Here is a 23,262-nt window from a genome sequence, read left to right as displayed (position 1 = left end):
TAAATAACCATTAAAAAAATTAAAATTAAGCTAATCAAAAATATGCAAATGAAGTTTGTGAGCCCATCCTCAGGCCGGCCCTGGTGCCTTCTCGTTGGTGTGGGGGCTGCTGCCAGGACTCTGCCTGCAAAATCTGCCTGCCTTCCAGTAGGTCAGGGAAGGGGGGGCCTTCTCCCTGGGCCTTGAGATGGAGGAGGGGGTAGGCAGTCACCATTCTGTGGGCTGGGGGTATGGCATGTTTTAGACACATTGTCCCCCCGCAGCGGCTGCCAGAGGAGCCCTCTGATCTCCAGCAGGAGGTGAACCCGGGAAAGATCTCCCAGGTGAGCTGAGCCAGGAACAGGGGAGCCTGACCTCTGACCCCTGGGCCCACTAACCATCCCCAGAACTGCCCGGCTTCAGAGACGTTGCATCGCCTGGGCTCTGGGACTCACCCAGGTGGTGGCTGGTGGTGTCTGCCTCCTGGATGAGCAGGTGCCTGGCTCCTGCCGGAATCTCAAACATCTTGATGTAACCTTTGTTGGGATGTGGGGAGACAAAGCGAAATGAGATGGAGGAGGCCACTGGAATGCAGACGACACGAAGAGGGGCCAGAGGGCCCCATGTTTTGTGGGCTTTGACCGCCCGCCCAGACAAGGCCCGATGGGGGAGTTACTGTGTCCCAGCTGGCCCAGGCCCTTCCACACCCCTTCAAATCCCAGGCACTCCCTTGGCCTCCTCTGTTGAAAACTTGGCAGGAATCCTTGTGATTCCTGGAGGCAGGCCTGGGCTTGGAGCTAAGATGCCATGTCTGGGAGGGAGGCCCTCAGCAAACCGCTTGGCCTCCCAGACCTCAGCCGCTTAACCTGCAGACCGAAGACCGCTGGGCTCTTGTGGGGCCATGGAGAGGGTCATCTCCACACCCCAGCACCGGCTCTGAGTGAAGGCCACGGCCTTCTTTGAAGAGGCAAACCAGAGGGGCTTCTCTAGGTTTCAGACAGAGTACATTTCGCCTGCTTCAGGCCCACCCAGAGGTCTGTTTTCCCAGAGCTCAGGTCGGCTGGAACCCCTGTTCCCCAGCCCCATCCTGTGGCTTCGCCGTCTGTGCTACAGGAAAGTCCTGTGAAAGCTAGCTGGTGGCTGGAGCAGACAGGCAGGGAGCAATGGACTCAGACCCCTTGCTCTCAAATAAACACTTCTAAGATCTGCCCTGTGCACCTGCACGTCGGTGTTCTCTGCCCTGACACCTGAGACCCGGCCTCCATGCCCCATCCACCCTGGGGCCTGGCTCAAGCTGTACCTGCGTTAGCATTCTCCCTCCAACTCACGGCCACCCCAGCGCCCTGCCAGGTGCTGCAGACACTAAGGCACCGGGGGCCGGGGGCACGAGCTCACTCACCGAGCTTCTTGGGGGAGCGTGTGAACGTCCCCTTGACCACTTTGCAGTGGGTGTTGTCCCCTCCACACACGCCACACTTGTCTTCCTGCTTGCTGGAGCCGATCACTCCGTCACAGCCCACCTTCTGCAGAGGAGGGGGGACAGTGCATACTTGAGAGCCCTCCCCACTTGGGCCCTGGGGCCTGATTTGCCACCTCTGAAGCTCAGGTCTGCACCTCCCTTAGCAGTTCCCGATGCAGAGGAAGGAGACCCTGTGTGCCCAGCCCCTCACTGCACCTCATTTGCTCATCTGCACAGTGTGACCTCAGAAGGCTCTTCACAGCTTAAACAGGGCCACCTCCCGAGGCTGGCCTGGCCTGGAAGCTAGTCTCCATGTGAACATTTCTGTCCCAATGGCTGTCAATCAGACCTGGCCTCTGCCCTTCTCACAGGGTGGCCATGCTCCCACCCAAAGCTCAGGCCTGTGTGCCCTGGCCTTCAAACTGCCCTGAGAACACAATGTCCCCTTTAGTCTATCTCCAGGGTATCTGGACAGGGGGTGGCAAGAATTGGTGACAAAAATTTTGCCTCCATTCTTCCAACAAATCATCTCAACATTGTCCACTCCAGTGTCAAAAATTATTCCACACTGAGCAGGGATGTTCCCTCACCCAGGGCCACCTGGCAAAATAGTAACAAACTCAGGTTCTCTTACTCCACGGAGGTCTGGCAGCACACCATTCCTGGGGCCAGGGAAACTCCAGGGAAGAGGCTCCCACAGGACAGTGGCCCTGACATGCCTCCTGAGGCCACTTTCTCCTAGTTCAGCCAAGGAAGACAAGCTCTCCACTGAACTGGTCTGCTCCCTCTGCCTGTCTGAGCCACAGTTTCACACGTTTCCCTCTTTGCCTAGGCTGCCAGGAAGCTCAGAGCCAATTTCCCCCTCAAGGTCATCCTACCACCTACCTCTGGAGAAATCCACTTCTCCCTCTGCTCTTCGATTTGTGACTTTTGTCTTACAAGGCCCTTTAAGGACAGGGGCTCTAGACCACAGAGGGTTATAGAGCAGTGGTTCATGATCATTTTTGAAGGTGTGGCTAGATGTTAATGATCTTTGGTTTTATATCCAACGATGCCTCTGGAATAGTTTTTGGAAGTGAGCAAGGTGAAAAACAATCAATACAATGAACATGCTGATTTTTATTTTAATGATTCCTGAGGGGGGGGGGGAATTAGCAAAGGAAGACAATGTGATGTACTGGGGGAGGAGTGGAGACCAGATGGAAACATGAGTCTTTACAGGTGCAGAAGCCTGAGCTGAGAGATACACCTGCCATTTCTAGGTGTATGGTCTCAGGGGGCACACTGATCCAATTCAGAGTTTGTTTCTACATTTGTGACATGTCTGTGACACAGCCTGCGGGGGCTGTCACTGGATGGAAGGAGTTGGTCCTTGCAAACAGTCACAGGCTGCCTTCCTCAGGGAAGGAGCAGGGGAGAGGAGAACCTTCTTTCAGGCCAGGATGATACACTCCCTGGAAGAAGGGTTGCCACAGCCTCTCACCTGAGGGGGTCACTGCTCAGTTTCCTACAGAATAAACCAGACGCAAAAAGCCTCAGAGACGTAGAGGCAAGTGGGTGCCAATGCAGATGTGCACCAGTGCCAGGGAGCCAAGCAGCATTGGGAAGGCAATCTCCCAGACTCCCGGACTCGGAAGACCATATGAGAACCAGCTCTGATCTAGAAGCTCTTTATTGGTTCACGTACTCTTTCTAAAAAGGCGTGCAGCCTGTGCACAACCCAAACACGAATTAGAAATTCAGCTGGTTAAAAAAAAAAAAGAAAGAAAGAAAAGAAAAGAAAAGAAAAGAAAAGAAAAGAAAAGAAAAGAAATTCAGCTGGTTAGGGGCACCTGGGTGGCTCAGTCAGTTAAGTGTCTCACTCTTCGTTTCGGTTCAGGTCACGATCTCACGGTTCATGGGTTCGATCCCTGTGTCGGTCGGGCTCTGCACTGACAGCCTGCTTGGGATTCTCTTCCTCTCTCTCTGCCCCTCTCCAGCTCTTTCTCTCTCTCTCTCTCTCAAAATTGATAAATAAACTTAAAAAAATTTAGAAATTCAGCTGGTTGGAAGGGAAGGAGGCTATCTGGACAGAGGAAAAATGGAAGCAGCATGCTACATTTTAAAGGACTTGCTCCAACTGAGACCTTGTTCTGAGAGTCCCAGAAGGTGAGCAAAAGGAAAACAGAATAAATTTACTGCTTGATCTGTCAGAATTTGAGAGATATCAAAATGGCTTGTCATTATCTGCTTAATTCTCAGACACATTTATTTCCCCATCTTTTGCTAGTTCTGAAACCAAGGTCTGTCTAATAATCAGAGCAGACAGGACAAGGCCCTTGCCTGCCATCTAGAGGAGCAGTTTTGTGGGCACCTGCCAGCCGGCTCCTCAGGTGGCACGACCACCAGGCCCAGGCGAGCGCCATCCCTGGCTCGGGGAGCCTCCATGTCTGACAAGTGTCCACAGACCTTCAGGAGACACTGTTTTAACATTCAGCGGTGTGAGCTAGTGGGGAGAATGACACGGGGACAGAGTAGAAAAGGTTAACAGAGTAGAAATGGCAAATGAAGACCACGGTCCTCATGTGGGCCTGAAATCTCGCTTGAGATCCTACCAGGGTTAACCGCTCAGGCTGGGGATGGCTCATGTCTCTGAGTGGCTTTGTGAGGCTGCTGCCGGCTAAGTCCACGCCCAGAGAGGTCTCTCGGCTGGACTGTGCTTCGGTTCAAGACCGGGTGGGAGACACTGGTAGAGGTGCTGGGGTATCTGTCACACAGGGAGGGGCGCAGAGCTAACGAGGTGCTGTTTCCTCCCTCCCCATCTGTGATGAAATCCTATGTGTGAGTCATCAGATCAGGAAAGATGTTAGCTAATTCAATCTCTGCCTCTCTCAGTGCCATTTTTGGGTGACATATTCGGTAGCATGCTATTACTTTCTCAGGGTAGCGGCCTATGCCCTTTATCAAAACAAAATGACCCCATGGGCCTCGCTTAATCCTTGATACCTTTTTAATTCCCTGCTCCGTGTGCGTGTGTGTGTGTGCGCATGCGTGTACATCTTTATTCTCCTGACACGTCTTCTGCTGTCATTTCACTTTCCACCTTCCTGAGTCATTGCGTTTGGATATTCCCTAATTAACAGCATCCACTTGGATATTATTTTTGACCCAGTATGAGATTCTTTCAGAAGAAGGGTTGCACATCCCCATGTATCGTGAGGACTCGGTATTTCATCTTACTGCTGCCCACGACTTTTGTGTGGTTCCAGTCCTTCTGTCTCCTTTGTTTTCTAACATTTGCAATATGATCACACACATATGTGGACATATATATATTTCAAGTGATGCAAAAATTTATCATCCTACTGTTATTCCTTCAAAATCTCCATTAATCGATGAAATACTTAAGTCTGTTCTTCAATTGTGCATGATGCTTATGGCTCATGTTAGTCATGTTTCTGAAATTCTTCCAACTGTGCTCTGACATCTTTAAGAACATACTGGCTAGGAAGAGGCTGCCCCTCCCTCACGCTGATTCTTGGAAACAACAAAGGGCTGGTGTGGGGGCACGTCTTTCATAGGTAAACCGACAATCCAGCAATCACTCCCTTTATCTGCCTCTCATGCACCAAGCTGATCCTTCCCCTGCCTGAAATCATCCTAAGGCCAGGACCAGGAAACTAGGGACCACCCCTACAGCCCGGAACCTACCTGGATTATTCATACTAACTAATCCTCAACTGTCTCTCCTGCTCCGTCTTGCCTCTCCCAAGGAAGCGCCAGTAAAAGCTCTGGCTTAAGCTGCCCCCCACTCCCTTCTACCTCCCGATCAAATCTGGTGCTTCCCTATGTGGCCCTGCATAGTTTCCCTCAGGAAACATAAGTAACACACTCTTCCTCAAAGGCATTGACCTCTCTGTGGGTCACTCAGTCACCTCCATTATTGAAAACCCTGCGGGAATTAAGGAGACACTGTTCTTTGTTTCTCAGGATTTGGCTTCACCACCTGAGCAGACTGTGAAGCCTGGCCGCCCAGCCATTACATCAGACAAGAGCCTCCTTTCCAGTGGGCTAAGGCGCCATGTGGGTGGAGAGAAACCCTGGGCACAGGTCCAGTGGTCCTGTACCCCACCTCCTTGCTCTTCTGGCCTCACCCCCTTTGGCTGGGGTGCCTGTGGTATTCCACCAAGCTTTCTGCTGGAGATTTCTTTGCAGATCTCATCTCTCAGCAAGACAAGAAGGAAGTCAGCCTCTGTGACCCTACAATCAGTTGTGCCTACTCAGTCTTACCTCCAGGATGTACCTTGTTCCAGGCGCTGATTCTGACACTATGCACGCTTAGCCTCAGACCACCCAATAATCCCACAAAGCTGACACCCTGAGCTATGCCTGCCCCCCGCTGGCCTCACGGCCCTCACCTTGCACTCCCCACGCACACAGAGGCTGAAGGCATCCTTGTAGGAGCAGCGTGTCCCATCGTGCACCATACGCTTCATGGACACCACCTCCCCGGTCTCCTTGGACTGGCAGTAGAGGTGACATCTCTCCTTGGCTGGAAGGGAAGCAGTGGGGTGTTGGCGAGGCAGGCTGGCTGTACCCCTCGCTTTCCTCCCAGGTTTGCTCAAGAGAAGCACCATGCAAGGGAGAAGCTCTCTCGAGGGTCTTCTTAGGATTCTGCCCCTGGGACTGGGGCAGAAAGCGAAAGGAGGCACGTGGCTTCAACCCCCCTGGTGTGTCTGTCTTGGGGCCTTCGACCCTGGGCTATTGCACTTGGGAAGACCTTTTCCCAACAGAGCCAGATTGATGTTGGCGCTGATTCCAGAGACTCTGACAGCCTTTCCCTCCAGACTGCATGCCCCCTCCAAGAGGGGGACCCTGTCTGCTCTGGCACCCACTCTCTGGACTGTACAAATCGGGCCTGTGGCAGGCGCTGGGCTGGGGTAACACACACACACGGGTGGAGAGAGCACAGCAGGCCTGTGTCTGCCGCCCGCCCACCCCTGCCCAAGGCCCAGAAGGAACTGGAGCTGTAAGTTTAAAATGCCAGGACTGGCCCTGGCAGCTACGGCGGTCAGGGTGGGCTCCGCTGATAGCCTGGCATAGCCAGTGGCTTGCCCATGGTGGCATGAGCAGCACAGGATGGTGTGAGCTGTGCCCCACCAGTGCCCCGGACCCAGCAGCTGAGCACCCGCTGGCCCTGTCTCTGGGGGCTCACCATCCCGGTGCTCGTGGGGCAGCCAGTGGTGTTGGGCGTCACCATGCTCGAAGTACAGGTCCCACTGGTGGCACTGCTCCTCACGGAAGTCAGCCAGGGTGTCAGGACAGTCCTGGGGGTTGCACAGCTGGAAGTCATAGCCAAGGCCAGAGCAGGTGCGACCCCCGTTGGCTGGGCTGGAAAAGAAAGCGAAAGCCTTGCAGCTCGGTGCCACCAGGAGGAGAGGTAGAGTCTCAGGTGGGGGGGGGGGGGTGGGCAGCTCCACAGAGTGATGGGACCCAGTCCTGCCCTGTCGCAGGAGCATTAGCTGGGCCCCAGGGCGCCCTCCCACCCCCCAGCTCCTGTCACCATGACTATGAACCAACAGTGGGATGTTGACTGGCTATTAAGGTTCTGCCATTACTGGGACATTAATCTCAAGATGGAAGAGCTGGGGGAGTCTCTTTCACAGCCGGGCAGAATCGCGCACGAAACCAAAGAATCTGAAACCGCACAATTACACACGAGTTCTCAACAAGGGTCAGGCATGCAGTGGACACTGGGTTCACTGGCTTTCCTCCACCCCAGAGACTCTAAGCAGTGCTCATCCACAGAGCCTGGCCCCATGCACGGCAAAGATCAGAAAAGGCTCTGGCTGTGGGCCAGCAGGTACCTCTGGCAGGTGGGGCGACGGAGTGGGGCGGACCGCACCCCCAGAGGAGCTGGGGGCCTCAGGGCTGCCATCTGCCAGGTGTGGCAGGACCCGAGGTCCTACCTGAGACTCGGGCAAAGGTCATGCTCTGTGCATGTGGCGGGGTGGTAAGTGCAGCCACGTGCGGCACAGCAGAGTGGACAACAAAAGGGACTCCCCTAGGGCCCTCCTCGCGTGCCACGTTCTGGAGGAAAGTCCATGGAAAGAATGATACAAGAAATGTGTGGGGAGAGAAGAAACCTCAGTGTTGGATGGGGAGGGTGAAAAGGAGGAGCAGCTCTGAGATTCACACCAGGGCCACTGATGGGACCGCAGAGAAGGACACCAATGAGGGCATCACCGGGAGAGGGTGTAGGTGTGGGAAGCCAGGTCCCAGCGACTGTCTGGGAAACAGCAAGAAGGAGGCCTACTGACTCCAACGGAAACCGACGCTAACTTTGAACCAGAAAGTGAGCTGGAGAATTCAGGGGTGGTCGGGGAGGAAGACCAAGCAAAGAGTCAGATGTTAGACTGCCTGTGGTTTTGCAGTCACAGAGTGGGGAGACCCGGTGACAGAGAGGGACTGGGTCCAGCGAGCAGGGCTGGCTGTGAACTGTGCAGGTGTCTTCACGCTGGCCCCAGTATTTAGGAAAGGCTGTGGAGCAGCGCAGGGAGCCACAAGGACAGTCACCCTCTGGAGAATGCATGAAAGGGAGGCCTGTGGGGCCCATCTGAGGTGCTGACAAAGAGGCTGTGTGGAGCCCAGGGGCTCTGAGGTGCTCTGGCCCCCCGCAGCTACCCGGGTCCCCCACTGATGGTGATGTAAACAGTTTTCATAGTTCCTGCCGAGGCATCCACGCTGTCTGACAGTCACTGATGTGGAGGGAGTGTCGGCACCAGGCAGGGGTTGGCTAATCTCCGGGCATGATAGCTTGTGTGAGCAGACAGCTCCTGTCACTGCTGCCCTGTGCCTTGCTGCCACCAAGGAGGCTGGGGCAGCCAGAGGGGTAAAAATTCCCTCGAGTGCCCAGATGGAGAAGGACAGAATGTGGAGCCCCCCTCCCCAGCCTTGAGCCTGTGTGAGCTCCCCCCAGGGCCATGCCAGGGGACGGGAACTTTGCTGTCCTCACCCAGCACCCCAGGGCCTCTGAGGTTCTAACTTCCTGTCTTGTCAATCTTGAATCTCATCCCGAGGCAGGTATAGTAGCCCCAGGGGTGCTTTAAAGGAGCTGGGGATAGGGTACTTTGCACCTGATGAGGATGGGGCCTGAAGCCCTTGGGTAGGAGCTAGTCAGAAGCATGAGGTTTAGGGTTCTCCAAGCACCAGCTGGAGTGCCTGGCCCTAAGCACAGGTGACCCTGAGGTTTGGGCTTTTCCAATGCTGGACTCCAGGTCGTGGGTCCCTTCCTGACCAATGTGGACTTGACCCCTCTCCCCAGAGCCTAGATTGCTGGCCCCCTCTGGCACCCCAGGGGCCAATTCAGGGCCTGGCCAACCAGAGCAACCAGAAATGCTGCAGAGACCAGGGTCTAGACGGGCCTCAGAGACCTGCAGGGCTTAGATTTGGGGGTCACAGGCTCCTTTGAGAAGATGATGTGAAGCCAAACACCTGCCCCTGAGAAAAACACAGATGGACATAAAGTCATATGCAATTCCTGCTGAGACCATGGTGGAACCCAGAGAAGGGTGATGAGCCTAGGACTCAGGCTTAGGGTTTGGGGCCCACCCCCAAACATCGAGGGGGTCCAGGTGGGTGGAAGACGTGAGTGAAGATGGCTGGGTCTGGATGCTCCGGAAGCTATTCACCGCTAGCCTGTAGTTGGGCCTGGTGTTGCAATGAAAGCTGGAAGCTTTGAAAGTCTGAAAGCTGGAAATAAGATTCTCTCTCTCTTTTTTTAAGTGAAATTCCAGATTTGTTGTATTTTCAGGAGAATTGAGATCTTTAAAATACTGAAAAGGCCAAAGAAAGAGACAAAAGCCACATGTCCCCTGGCAGCAGCAGGGCCTCCCTGGGAAGACGGAAACCTGAGTGAACTGTTGTCTATGTGGAGGGGGGCGGGATTCAGCCCACATTACTGCACGTGCACCCACAATAAACTTACAAGGTAGGCTGTCTGAGGCCCGGGGCTCACTGATGCACCCCGAGCCTCACAGAGCTGCAGGGGCCCATGGGCACATCACCATGGGTGAGGCAAGGTGGAGGAGGGCGTGAATAAGGAAGAGCACAGACCTGAGAGATCTTCACAGAGTGGGGGTATAACGGGGGAGATTCAAGGACCCTGGGGGAGGACAACACAGCACAGGGCCTTGGGTCTGCATGGGAGGCAGGAGGAGGAGCCCATTTGGGAGTGGGAGCTGGCAGACCCCAGGGGCAGCCTCCCTAGGCAATCTGCACCATACATGCCTGCAATGGCATGTCCCTGACCTTGCCTCTTGCCTGACTGCAGACAGCGGCTCCCCTGCTCAGGCTCCCAGCATCCTGGAGCCCATGAGGGCCCTCCTCCTTATGCCCATTTCCCTGTCTCTATGATACCTTACTCCATGCCCTTGACCAAGAAGGGCAGAGGAAGCTGGTGTCTAGAAGAGGGTGTGGGCCAGGTTGGGGGAATGGCCCCAGGCCAGAGAATTGGAGACCAGGTTTCCAAGCCTCTAGGCCTGGCTCGGCCACTGCAGGCTTCCTCATGACCTTCCCCTCTAGGAGTCTCTGCTTTGTCCCATGAATGGTGAGGAGGACACCCTCTGCACAAGTGGTGTGCAGCCATAGGAACCCTGCAGGACAGGGTCAGCCAGGGAGGGGTCTTGGGGACCTCAGCTACCACACGGGAAGGCGCGAAACAGCGCGGCCAACTCACTGTGGGTTGTCACACTGGCGGGTCCTGAACTTCACACCTGTGCCGCAGGTGCGTGAGCAGGAGCCGAACGGACTCCAGGCGCCCCAGTTGCCATCCCGTTTGAGAATGTCAGGCGTCAGCCAGATGCAGTGTCCTTTAAAGCAGTGCTGAAAGAAAGAAGGTCACTCCTATGACCCACCATTCCAGGGCCACTCAGACACCCCATACCTTTCTACCTGCAGTTCCTTTGAGATTGGTTTGGCTCTAGAGGTTCTGAGAGAGAGCAGACCCTACTCTCCCTAGAAAGTCAGAGCCCCATCAGGAGGTGCAGCGAGGTGAAAGACACCCTCCTCCCCCCTGACCACCGCCTTGGTCTCCCAGCCATCCTCAACATCTTGTCCAGCCTGCTGTCCCCTCCGCCAGAGCCTGCCCCACACCATGTCCCCAGGTGAAGCCCACACCAACCCCTTTCATAAAGATGCAACCGGCAGGTCAAGCCAGTGACTCCAGAGACATACAGGATCTACTTGTTTACGTACAAAAGGCAACTTCAAGGACATATAATGGAAATGAAGGTCAGCTGACAAGCTGACATGCTAAAAATTCAGGAATACAGTGAGTAGAACACTTGAGCTCAGGGAACACAAATCCACAGCATGAATCTGGTCACACCGCTCCCCAGCCTGCCACGAGGAAGATGCTTATGTAATTCAGGGCCATTTCAGGGAAAAAGATTACAAAATTTAAAATACTAAATCAGATAGGAAATGGAATACTGACTTAGGATAAGAAAAGCCATCACAAAAAGTTAAAAATTTAAAAGGGTCCAGTACCACAAACAACCGGAAGCAGAGAACAATGATTTTTTTTCAGATTCACTGACTGTCACAACTTTTCATAACTTTTCCTGCAATTCTTTTTAGTATTTTTTTTTTTGAGAGAGAGACGGAAACAGTGTGAGTGGGGGAGGGGCAAAGAGCAAGGGAGGGAGAGAATCCTAAGCAGGCTCCGCGTTGCCAGCACAGAGCCCCATGACAGAGCCCCATGCGGGGCTCGAACTCAGGAAACCATGAGATCACGAACTGAGCTAAAACCAAGAGGCGGACACTTAACCAACACCCAGGCGCCTCCTTTTCCTGAAATTCTGATGGCACACTCGACCATTTCCTCTTCACAGGACACCTGGACCGCAGGTTCACGAACAGGAGCTGAACAGACCCCGGGCACCCCGGCTGTCGTCCAGTTTCAAGATGTCATTTAGTAGCGGAATTGTTTTCCGTATTGAGAATAGAAAGATAACGCAGCCATGCCTCAGCACACTTTTTCCGTGAGGGCCAGTAGCTACTTTGGCTGCATGATTTCAGTTGCAACTACTCAGCTCTGCCACTGGGGCATGAACACGGCTACCGACAACAGATAAGTGAATGGACTGTGTTCCGATAAAACTCTGTTTACAAAAACAGGCAGCAAACAGAAACATCTACAGTGGACCTGTGAGGAGCCGGGTGAACTCTCTCCTCAGTAGGATAACCACGTAACTGGTGAAAATCCTTTTTTGTTTTTTAACAACCACTCAAAGTATCTGGAAATTGTTCTAAAGTCGATACAACAAATAGAGAAGTTTATTCAAGAATGTCTACTAGAGGTGCCTGGGTGGCTCAGTTGGGTGAGCGTCCCACTTCAGCTCAGGTCATGATCTCGCAGTCTGTGAGTTCGAGCCCCACGTGGGGCTCTGTGCTGACCGCTTGGAGCCTGGAGCCTGCTTCGGTTTCTGTGTTTCCCTCTCTGCCCCTCCCACACTCATACTCTGTCTCTCTCATAAATAAATAAACATTAAAAAAAAATAAAAAATATTAAAAACAAAATAATGAAGGCCAGAGGCAGTGGTGTTAATCAAGGATGACCAGAAAAATTAGCTCTCAACAATAAAGGTGAAAAAAATATTCCCACACAAACAGCAACAGGGAGATTTCGTTGCTAGCAAGATGCCTCGTAAGAAAATACTAAAGGAAGTTATTTAGGCTGAAAGCAAATGGCACCAAAGAATAATTTAAATTCTAGAAGTTTCTAGAAGAAACACAGACTACCAAAACCAACTTAATAAGATACAGAAAATCAGAACAGATGAATAACAAGCAAAGAGGTTAAATTAGTGATTTAAAACTTCTCACAAATTATAGCCCAATCCCAGATGGTTTCTCTGGTGAATTCTACCAAACATTTAAAGAAAAATTAATACCAATCCTTTAAAAACTCTTCCAAAATATAGAAGAGGAAGAAATTTCCCTATTCATTCTCTGAGGCTAGCATTAGTCTGATACCAAAATCAGACAAAGACCTTTATCTCTTATGAAAACAGATGGAAAAATCCTCAACAAAACCCTAGCAAACCAAATCTAACATCATATTAAAAGATTATATACCATGACCAAGTGACGTTTACCCAGGAATGCAGGTTTAACATCTGAAAATAAATCAATGTAATAAACCATATTAACAGAATAAAGAACAAACTGTATGATTGCTGCAAGGCTCAAAAAAAGAAATCTGGCAATATCCAACATCCTTTCCTGAAAACACACACACACACACACACACACACACACTTGACAAGGAGCAGAAGAGAATTTCCTCAATCTGATAAAGGACATCGAGGAAATACACACAGCTAACATCATGCTTAATCATGAAGGGATGAATGCTTGCCCCGTGATCAGGAACAAGACTTCTATGGGAATTTACCACTGGCACGTTGGTTGGTAGGATAGATACAGGTATGGGAATGCAAGCTGGTGCAGCCACTCTGGAAACCAGTATGGAGGTTCCTCATAAAACTGAAAATAGAACTACCCTACGACCCAGCAATTGCACTACTAGGCATTTATCCAAGGGATACAGGTATGATGTTTTGAAGGGACACATGCACCCCAATGTTTATAGCAGCACTGTCAACAATAGCCAAAGCATGGAAAGAGCCCAAATGTCCATCAATGGATGAATGGATAAAGAAGATGTGGTATATATATATATATATATATACACACACACACACACAATGGAGTATTACTTGGAAATCAAAAAGAATGAAATCTTGCCTTTCACAACTATGTGGATGGAACTGGAGGGTATCGTGCTAAGTGAAATTAGTCAGTCAGGGAAATACAAATATATGACTTCACTCACATGAGGACTTTAAGAGACCAAACAGATGAACATAAGGGAAGGGAAGCAAAAATAATGTGAAAACAGGGAGGGGAACAAACATAAGAGACTCTTAAATATGGAGAACAAAAGAGGGTTACTGGAGGGGTTGTGGGAGGGGGGATGGGCTAAATGGGTAAGGGGCACTAAGGAATCTACTCCTGAAATCATTGTTGCACTATATGCTAGCTAATTTGGATGTAAATTATAAAAAATAAAATAAAAAAAAGACTTCTAATCAACATTGTACTGGAAGTTCTTGCCAGGACAAGTGGCCAAGAAAAAGAAACAAAAGACATCCAGACTGGAACAGAAGAAGTAAAACTATCTCTACTTGCAGATGACATGATCTTATATAAACTCCTAAAGAATCTGCTAAAAAACTATTAGATCCAATAAAGAAATTCAGTGATATGGCAGGGCACAAGATCCATATAGAAAAATCAATTGTTATTTCCGTGAATTTTATTCTATGAATAAACTGAATGCGAAACTGAAAATCTATCTACAATAGCACCAAAAAGAAAAAAAAAAAACCTTAGTAATAAATGGAGTCAAAGAAGTGCAAAATATGTACACTGAAAACTACAAAACACTGTTGAAATAAAGATCCAAATAAAAAGAAAGACATCCCATTTTATGGGTCAGGCTGTTAGTATGTCGACACTCTAGATTCAATGTAATCCTATCAAAATCCCTACTGGAGTTTTGCAGAAATTGAGAAACTGCTCCTAAAATTGACATGGGCATCCTCACCAACACTTGTTATTTCTTTATTTTTTTGGTTCTAGCCATTCTTACAGCTCAAAGGACTGGGAACAGCCAGAACAATCTTGAAAAAGAACAAAATAGGGGCAACTGGGTGGCTCAGTCAGTTGAGCATCAGACTTGGCTCAGGTCATGATCTCACGGCTCATGAGTTTGAGCCCCGCATCGGGTTCACTGCTATCAGTGTGCAGCCTGCTTCAGATCTTCTGTACCTGCCACCCTCTATCCCTTCCCCACTTTTACTCTTCTCTCTCAAAAATAAATAAATCTTTAGGAAAAAAAAAAAGAAAAAGAACAAAGTAGGATGACTCATGCTTCCCTACTTCAAAGCTTAGTACAAAACTACAGTAATCAAGACCATGTGCCCCTCCCATAAGGAAAGACAAATCTATTGATGCAACAGAATGCACACTCCAGAAATGAGCCCTTACATGTGGTCAGTTGGTTTTCAACAAGGATGACAAGATGATTCAATGGAAAGAGAAAAGTCTCTTTGATAATGGTGCTGAGATGACTGGAAATCCACACGCAGAGAAGGATGAAATTGGATCCCTATCTCACACCTCACACAAAAAAATCAGCTGAAAATGGATCATAAACCTAAATGTGAGGACTATACTCCGAATACAACACAGAAATACATCTTCTTGACCTAACCGCAATGATTTCTTAGATACAACGCTAGAAGCACAGGCAACAAAAGAAAAAAAAAAAAACCGATACATTGGATCTCACCAATATTGAAATCTTTTGTGCCTCAAATGATACTGTCATGAAATTGAAAAGACAACCCACAAAATGGGAGAAAATGCTTGCAAATGATCCATCTGATAACCCCAATACGGGACTTGTATCCAGAATATATAAAGAACTCCTATAACTCAATAATAGAAAGATGAATAACTCAATTAGAAAATATGCAGAGGAAATGAACAGACATCTATCCCCCCAAAAGAAACACACACATATATGTGTGTGTATGTTTGTGTGTGTATATATATATATGAACAGTCACTTAGCACATGATGAAAAGATGCTCAACATCATTAGGGAAATCAAAACCACAGTAAGGGGGTGCCTGGGTGGCTCAGTCCGTTAAGCGTCTGACTCTTGATTTCGGCTTAGGTCATGATCTCATGGTTTGTGGGTTGGAGCCCTGCATCAGGCTCTGTGCTGAGTGTGGAGCCTGCTTGGGATTCCCTCTCTCTCGCTCTCTCTCTCCCTCTGCCCCTTCCCCACTCATGCAAGCATGCACATGCTCTCTTTCTCTCTAAAAAACAAAACAAAACAAAAAAACCACAACAAAGTAACACTTCACATCCACATCCAAGAAAAACACAGAGTACAACAAGTTCCAGGGAGGATGTGGAGAAATCAGAACCCTCACAACAATGCTAGCTCAAATGTAAAAAAAAGTGCAGCTGCTTTGGGAACTGGTCTGGCAGTTTTGCAAAACGTGAGACAGAGAGCTGCGGTAAGATTCAACAATTCCACTCCCAGGTACGTATCCAAGAAAAGCGACGCATCTACCCATAACTCATACAGGAACGTTCATAGCAGCATCTCTCATAAGAGCTGAAAAGCAGAAACAATTCAGATGCCCATCGAATGATAAATGGATAAATAAAACACAGTGTTATCTCCACAATGGATTATTAGCCACTAAAAGGAATAAAGTATGGACACACACTACAACATAGATAGACGCTACAACGCGGATGAGTCTTAGGAATGCTATACTATTAAAGAAAGCCAGGAACAAAGGACACATGTTATATGAGTCCGTTTATAAGAAATGTCCAGAAGAGGCAAATCTACAGAGACAGAAAGTAGATTAGTGATTGCTCAGGACTGTGGTGGAGGCTGAGTGGAGAGGATTGAACCAGAGAGACTGCTAACCAGTACGCGGCTTCTTTGGGGAGTGACAACAATATTCTAAAATTTGATCGTGGTGATAGTTGCACAACTCTGTGAATATACTGAAAACCACGAACTGGTGATTTTAAATGTGAATCACATCTTAATGAAGCTGTTGGTGGGGGAGGGGAGGAAGCCAGGTGGCAGGAAGCATGGGTCTGTGTGTGACAGCTTGCTAATCCTGGTTTGAGCAGGTTGAGGGAAGTATTTTCTTTATTTTTTTTAAAGTTTATTTATTTATTTTGAGGTGGGGAGGGGCAGAGAGAAAGGGACAGAGAGAATCTCAAACTGGCTCTGTGCTGTCAGTGCTGAGCCCCAGGTGGGGCTCGATGTCATGAACCGTGAGACCGTGACCTGAGCAGAAATCAAGAGTGCTGACACTTACCTGACTGAGCTCCCCAGCTCCCCTTCATTTTCAAATTATTGATAATTTAGATAAGCTATTGGTGGTGTAATGGGAACACTGAGATGATCAAATCTGGAGACACTGCTATCCAGTTTGTTTTCTGATGTGGATTTCAGGGCATTTCAAGTTTTCTCTCTCAGCCTGATTTTAAACGCTCTCTGAATTGGGAACACTCAGTAACAGTTCCTGTTGACATTCTTACTTATTGCAGGGGTAATATTCTGAGCTTCATGTTGTCTTTGATGTTGTCAACATTTCATGTCAAGTCAGAAAGAAGTTTAAATGCTTTTCCAATGTGCTCATCAAATTCACCCCTCTTCATTAACTGAATCCAGTTAATGTCAAACATTTCAAGAGCCTGTCTGTTCCTTCCCTTTGATATTTATCTCTTCCTCCTAATGAATGGCTGCTTTGGGTTTGATCTGAAACCTTTTCTTGTTACAATTAAATTTTTGTGTTAAAAAAAATTTTTTTAACATTTATTTATTTTTGAGAGAAAGTGACAGTGTGAACGGGACAGAGAGAGAGGGAGACACAGAATCGAAAGCAGGCTCCAGGCTCTACACTGTCAGCACAGAGCCCAATGTGGGGCTCGAACCCATGAGCCATGAGATCATGACCTGAGCTGAAGTCGGACGCTCAACCGACTGAGCCACCCAGGTTCCCCTACAGTTAAATTTTTGAAGTCGGCATTACTTCTCCTGATTTCTTTACTCCTTTTCTTCCTCTTGTCTTCTATTAATTTTTACCTGAATTTTATTTAATACATAAATTTGAAAAAGATGGTACCTTTATGCATCTGTCCAAATCAGAAGTCTGTAATTTCTCCCTTATTTTTTTACCGAAGAGTTCCAAAACAACTTTCAAAGTTGCAGTTCAACTGGTGTATTGAAGCTTCATCAACGTTTTGAATAAACTTTCTGCATCCCATTTGCACTCAGCTTTCTCTCCTGGTCTCTGAAAATTTATTTTAGCACCTCTTATATTTTGAAATCCATATGCTGTGAGGCGTGGACAGCTTTTTAACAAGCAGACCATCTGGTTACACTTAGCCTTTTTAAAGAAACACCCAAGTTGGATCTGTGTTTAAAGGAGCCCGTCTGCAAGATAAACCTCAGAAGCAAACATAAACTATTGCCAATACGGAAGCCGCTGTGCCCTCAGGTATAGCTGAGCCACTTTTTCTGCAATGATCTAAGGGCCATGAGCTGCGTACCACGCAGATTTCACAGTGAATTGACGTGGTGGTGGCCGGAGTGTCTCTAGACGTTATTCCTGCCCCTGGACAGCTACAGTCAGTAACTTAACTGGACACAAAAGATACTGAGACCACAGACACAAGCCAGTAAACAGACTTCAAATGCAATTTCTCCTTAGTTGAAGCCACAGAGCACGCATTGCCACTCTACTGCTGGTGCAAGAAGTATATTGGAGGGGAAGGGGATGTGAAAAGAGAAGTGATCTTAATTGATTACAGTTAAATTACTTCTGCAAACTTTACGAAAACACATGACCATGTGAACACATGACATCGTAAGGGGCCCAATGGAAGTATTAGGTGCTGGAGCACACGCATCCTAAGATTCATGGTGGATTCACCTCTGCTCTTCTCTCAAAACCTTCCGCAGGCTCCTGCTGCTGCAGGATTCAGACTAGCTCTTTAGCCTAGCCTGGCTCTGCCTGACCGGCTCCTACTCGCCCCTCCTGCCTCATTGCCCACCACCATGCCAGGCACCCAGACACTGACTGGTCTCTGGACAGACCATACTTGCTTCCCTCCCAGCCTTTGCAAATGCTGCTGCTCAGGAAGCCTAACACTCCACTTCCTTCCCCCACACCCAGGGCAGCAGATGCCAAAAAGACATCCCCCTTCAGGACTGAGGCTCTCGCTCCCCCAGCCATGAAGTGTGTTGGTTGTCCATGCTCACAGTTGAGTCCTTCTCCAGGAAATGCCCTCAGCCAAAGAGCGCTGCCTAGCCCAGAGTCATGCCTCTTTCCTGGGAATAGCCACAACCAACCACTGGTCAAAGTTGGGCACAGGTCTGAAAGTTCAGCCCAGAGCTTTGGGTGGGGTCTGCTGAGACCCATAACGTGGCCATATTGCTATTTGATGCCTCACTCTTCCCACAGATGTGATCCTGCAGGCGTTCCCCAGGAAGATGCCCACAATTGGATCTCTGTCTCAGAGTCCATTCCTAGGGAGCCATGCTGCCAACTCTGACCCACGTCACTGCCACGCTTCCCTCCTGGTTCTCCTCTCTCAGACAAACCCATGCCTGCCTCCCCTACCCCTGTGCACATCTCTGCTTGGGAGCCTGCCTCAGCTCTTCCTTCCTTCCTTCCTTCCTTCCTTCCTTCCTTCCTTCCTTCCTCCCTTCTCTCCCTTCCTTCCTCCCTTCCTTCTTCTCTCCCTTCCTCCCTTCTCTCCCTTCCTTCCTCCCTTCCTTCTTCTCTCCCTTCCTTCCTTCCTCCCTCCCTTCCCTCCTTCCTTTTTCCCTTCCTTCCTCTTTCCCTTCCTTCCTTTCTTCCTCCCTCCTTCCCTCCCTCCCTTCCTTCCTTCATTTTTCCCTTCCTTCCTTCCTCCCTCCCTTCCTTCCTCTTTCCCTTCCTTCCTTTCTTTCTCCCTCCCTCCCTCCCTCCCTTCCTTCTCTTCCTTCCTTTCCTTCCTTCCTTCCTTCCTTCCTTCCTTCCTTCCTTCCTTCCATAGGCTTCTCACCCTTCCTAACCTACCAAGGGACTCCCAGACCTGCCTTCATACCAGTGTGAGCCCTTGTGAGGTGAGACAGAGTCTTCCACTCTCCAGATTCTCCTTCCCAGGGTCTGGGCAAGCAGCCAAAGGCTCCACCATCATAAGGCTGGTGCACAGCTGGCAAGCCTGGGGTCAGGCAGATGTGTCTGCAGGCCACCAATGATGCTGGTCATGACCTTCCAGACCACAGTTACCTCATATCTTACCCCAAAGTGCCCCTCACTCAATCATTGAAGAGAAGGAAAGAACCCACAGAAACACTGGCTGGTGGCCCCCCAGCTGGTGGTGCAAGGTGGGGCTGGCAGGCAGGGAAGAGGGCCCAGGTAAGAAGATGCTGTGGAATGAATGTTTGCATCCTCTCCAAATTCTTATGTTCAAGCCTAAGCACCAATGTGATGGTATTAGACCCATCACATGACCCGGTGGTCATGAGGGTGAAGCCCCTTATGAGATTGGCACCTTTATAAAAAGACACTAGAAAGACTATTTCTGTCTCTGAAACGTGAGGACACAGCAAGGGCAGATGGCATTCTGCAGCTGTCGCCAGAACCTGACCAGTCTGGCATCCTGATCTCAGACTTCCAGCCTCCAGAACTGGGAGAGACAAATGTTGGCTGTTGAATCCCCCCAGTCTATGGTATTTTTGTTACAGCACCCTGAGCTGACTCAGACACAGAGGGAGTGAGGGCTCCTGGCATCTCTGAAGGCTGTGACTGGGGTGCAACTTCCAAGTCACTGCTGGTCGAGGGCACCAAGGACCAGGAGGATGGAGGAGGCTAGACAGTGGTCCCCTTGTCCCTATGGGACAAATTGGTGCCAAGTCTGGAAATAGGAAGCTGGGTGGGACAAATCGGTGCCAAGTCTGGAAATAGGAAGCTGGGCTCAGGACAACTCAGAACATTCCACATTGTGATGGGCCACCTCTCCCACAAACTTGGGTCCAAATGCACAGAGGCAATACACATGCATTGTAGAGAACACGAAGCAAGGCAGAAAGAAAGGAAAACTACCCTTAATTCCACCACTCAGAAGACATCCTTCCGATATTTTGTTTTATTTCCTCCTAAATGACTACGAGCATTCGACATCACCTCACGTGAACAATTTCATACTCCGATGCCTCAGTGCTATTATTTTAAAAAACATGTTTAAGGTTATTAAAATGCTTTATAAACATATGTTTAAATGCCTACAAATATTTCATACAATAGAGAGGCTGAAACATTTAAAAGCACAAAGCCACCTGTCCTGAGTGAATCCTGGGCCTGTGACAAATCCAAGGGAGCTGCTTCACAGAATAATACCGTGGAGAACACTGATGCATCCAGGCAGGGGCCAGGAATTCTGCTGGGTTGCTCTGAAAGCCTGAAAGGTAGGCTGCCTGTTTCAGGGAAGTGCACGGTTAGCATTTCTGAACCACTGCGGTCCTCAGCCTTCCTCTACCTGCCAGCATATGCCAGGTGGGTACCACATGCCAGGAGCCTGTGAGGATAAGTGAGCTGGACACTTAGGTGACTTGCCCGAGAAGAGAAAGGATGCCCAAGGTCACATGGTGAGGAAGGAGACCCAGGGCTTGAACTTTTGGGTCCAGATCCTGGGCTGCCCCTGTCACTATGCCTGCCTGCCCCTTCTCAGCTGTGCAAGGGAAACATGAAGCATGACACAGGGGCATCATGGGGCCCTTACACCAGGCCCGTGTCTCTGAAACTAAATTCATGAAAACGGAGAGTGGATGTTGCTTCCCCAAGATGCTGTGTGTCAATGTGAGAGCACTTGGAGGACTCTTTCCTGCCAACATGCTGAGGTGGGAGCCATCTTTGACCCCCCTCTGCTCCAACCCTGGCTCAATCAGGGAGGGCAAGGTGAGCCCACCAGCCTGGTCTGTGGGGCAGAGGGCACCTGAAAGGACCCTCTGTGCTTGGCCTGTCTCTGCTCCAGGGCGTGCCTGTCTGGCAGCAGATTTGAGCAATGTTGCCAGCACCCTGAACAGGGCACGACAGGGACAGGCTGTCACCTGTAGCCTCCTGGGGAGCCATGGGTAATCACCAAGTTTTTTGTTTCCTGGATTCTGATGCTTTGACATCTGGACCCCTGCTGACCCTAAAGGGACTGCCCCTTCCAGGATTAGCCAGTTTCTAAGGATAGTAAACAACTCACCCAGTAGCGGGATTTTTAAATGCAAACCAACCAATAATCCAGAGCTGATGACCCAAACACTTCCTCTATCAGACTCTCACATTCAAGGTCACCTTCTGTTCGAATCACCCCCGGGGAAAGGTACTGGATGATACCAGAGGTATCAGTCCCTCCTGCCCACTGAAATTATTCACATTGACCAATCCCAAGCCTGCTTACCCTGCCTCACCTGTTCCTTTCTACAGAAACCACAGCTGCTCCCATGCTTTGCCTCCTAACCTGACCCACCCTGGTACTTCGGAGCATGGCCCCCTGGAACCCTTCCTTCAGGATCCATGACAAACAAACTGTTTCTCTGATCTCTTGGACTTCCTCCATGTCAAATTTTATGTAAATACACTGTACTATGAAACACAAGTCCTCCCTGTTTCATCTGCCCTCCCTGGCCTTCCTCACCAGGCTCCCGCCCTGCACCGTCTCCCACCTGGACTGCTCCTCTCACTTTTCGGGCGTCAGTGGGGGTCATTGACTGGGAAGCCTCTCTGGGTTCCCCAACTGGCCACTCCCCAGCCCCATCCTCACTGCCTCTTCATGTTCATGGCTGACCGCCACAGACAGTAAGGTCTGAAGGAGGTGGAGGGGCAAGACACATGCAGTGAATGTGAAGGAACGAATGAATGAATGAATCTGACCAAGCAGACTGATGCTCAGGCCCACTGCCCACTTCTGTCAGAGGGCAACATGCTCCCCTCTCCCCTCTCAGCCAAACCCACCTTTTGATTCCATGGGAGAGCCATACACCACTGGCCCTTGCTCCTCCCCACCTTGATCCTCTCTGCTTCATCTCTCTGAGGCACGGGGCCCCGAACCCCAAGGGTGCTGTTGACATCCCCTGCCTACCCGGCCCTCATAGATTCTGACCCAGGGCAGGCTCGCTGTGAACCTAGAGGGTGGAGGGCGGGTGGTTCGTTTGTTTGCTCTCTCTAGGTCATCCCTGTGTGTGGAATGTAGGTACGGATTGTTCTGTCTCTGGGAAATGGTGGATACACAACACTGAGTAAGCAGGGGCATAATCTGGCTGTGGAGGCCAAGAGGGGACAACGTGTTTGGGATGAGCTGCTGGAGAATGTGGACAATGAGGATCCTAGGAGGCCACACTGTGTCCTGAGCCTAAGCTCTGTCACTCCCTGCAGGAGGGGGGGGGGTGGTGGTGGTGGTGGTGCTGGGGCCAGAGGGAAAGGGACAGCTGAACACTTCACAGCCATGCCTCCCCATCCCTGAGATGTCCTGTTATTTCTCCAATGAGGCCAGACTTCTGCCTGCACCCTCCTCACTCCCCTGTTTTGCAGGAAAGGGGAAGGTAAGGGAGGGCTGCCTCCCAAATAAAAAATTACATGCAATAACGAGTAAGACTGCAACATAAAAACACACACAGGCAGAGGAGTGTGATAGGTCCCAGGAGGTGCGCCTGCCTCTTCCTGTGTCCCTGCACCCACCCTCTCCACACACACCAAGAATCCCTGATGTGAGTCAGTTTTCCCTGTGCTCTCATGAACCAGGGTGGGCTGACCCCAGCCCCAGCTCTGCCCCGGATGCCTTCAGCATTGCTCTGTTATTTAACAAACAGAATGTAATATTATTTACTGGGCTAAATGAACCAGGGTCCCACCACCTAAAATGAAGGAAGGGCAGTGGCCAGGTTAGTGGTTTCTGTGAGGAGGAGCGCTTTGGCCACATCTGGGCACCTTCCTTACCAGACACCACCTCCCCTCACCCTCCTCACAAGAAGAGGGGGGCCGACTGGCTGGAAGTGCAGGCATTCTCTGGCCCATGTTCCTCCCAGCGGCTGGGGTCCTGTGGGGTAAAAGCCTGTGCAGGGCTGCCTCCCACCGCATCCACCTTCTCTCTGTGCAGCGTGGACGGGTCGAAAGTAAGGACACGGATGGGGCAGG

General features: G+C 50.1%; 1 protein-coding gene across 1 annotated transcript in view; it reads right to left on the bottom strand.

Annotated features, from left to right (window-relative positions):
* The window catches only part of ADAMTS2 (ADAM metallopeptidase with thrombospondin type 1 motif 2), a 244,553-nt gene that overhangs the window by 20,954 nt on the left and 200,337 nt on the right, over positions 1-23,262 (bottom strand). Inside the window, exons 11-15 of the mRNA XM_043585562.1 lie at positions 10,155-10,300; positions 6,633-6,808; positions 5,836-5,969; positions 1,379-1,502; positions 435-515 (exon numbers count right to left, since the gene is read on the bottom strand). Coding sequence (XP_043441497.1) covers positions 435-515; positions 1,379-1,502; positions 5,836-5,969; positions 6,633-6,808; positions 10,155-10,300 — 661 coding nt within the window. The remainder of the gene's footprint in view (positions 1-434; positions 516-1,378; positions 1,503-5,835; positions 5,970-6,632; positions 6,809-10,154; positions 10,301-23,262) is intronic.

This window comes from Prionailurus bengalensis, chromosome A1 (genome assembly GCF_016509475.1).
Source record: "Prionailurus bengalensis isolate Pbe53 chromosome A1, Fcat_Pben_1.1_paternal_pri, whole genome shotgun sequence".
Classification (NCBI taxonomy): domain Eukaryota; kingdom Metazoa; phylum Chordata; class Mammalia; order Carnivora; family Felidae; genus Prionailurus; species Prionailurus bengalensis.
This window is presented reverse-complemented; position numbering and strand designations above follow the sequence as displayed.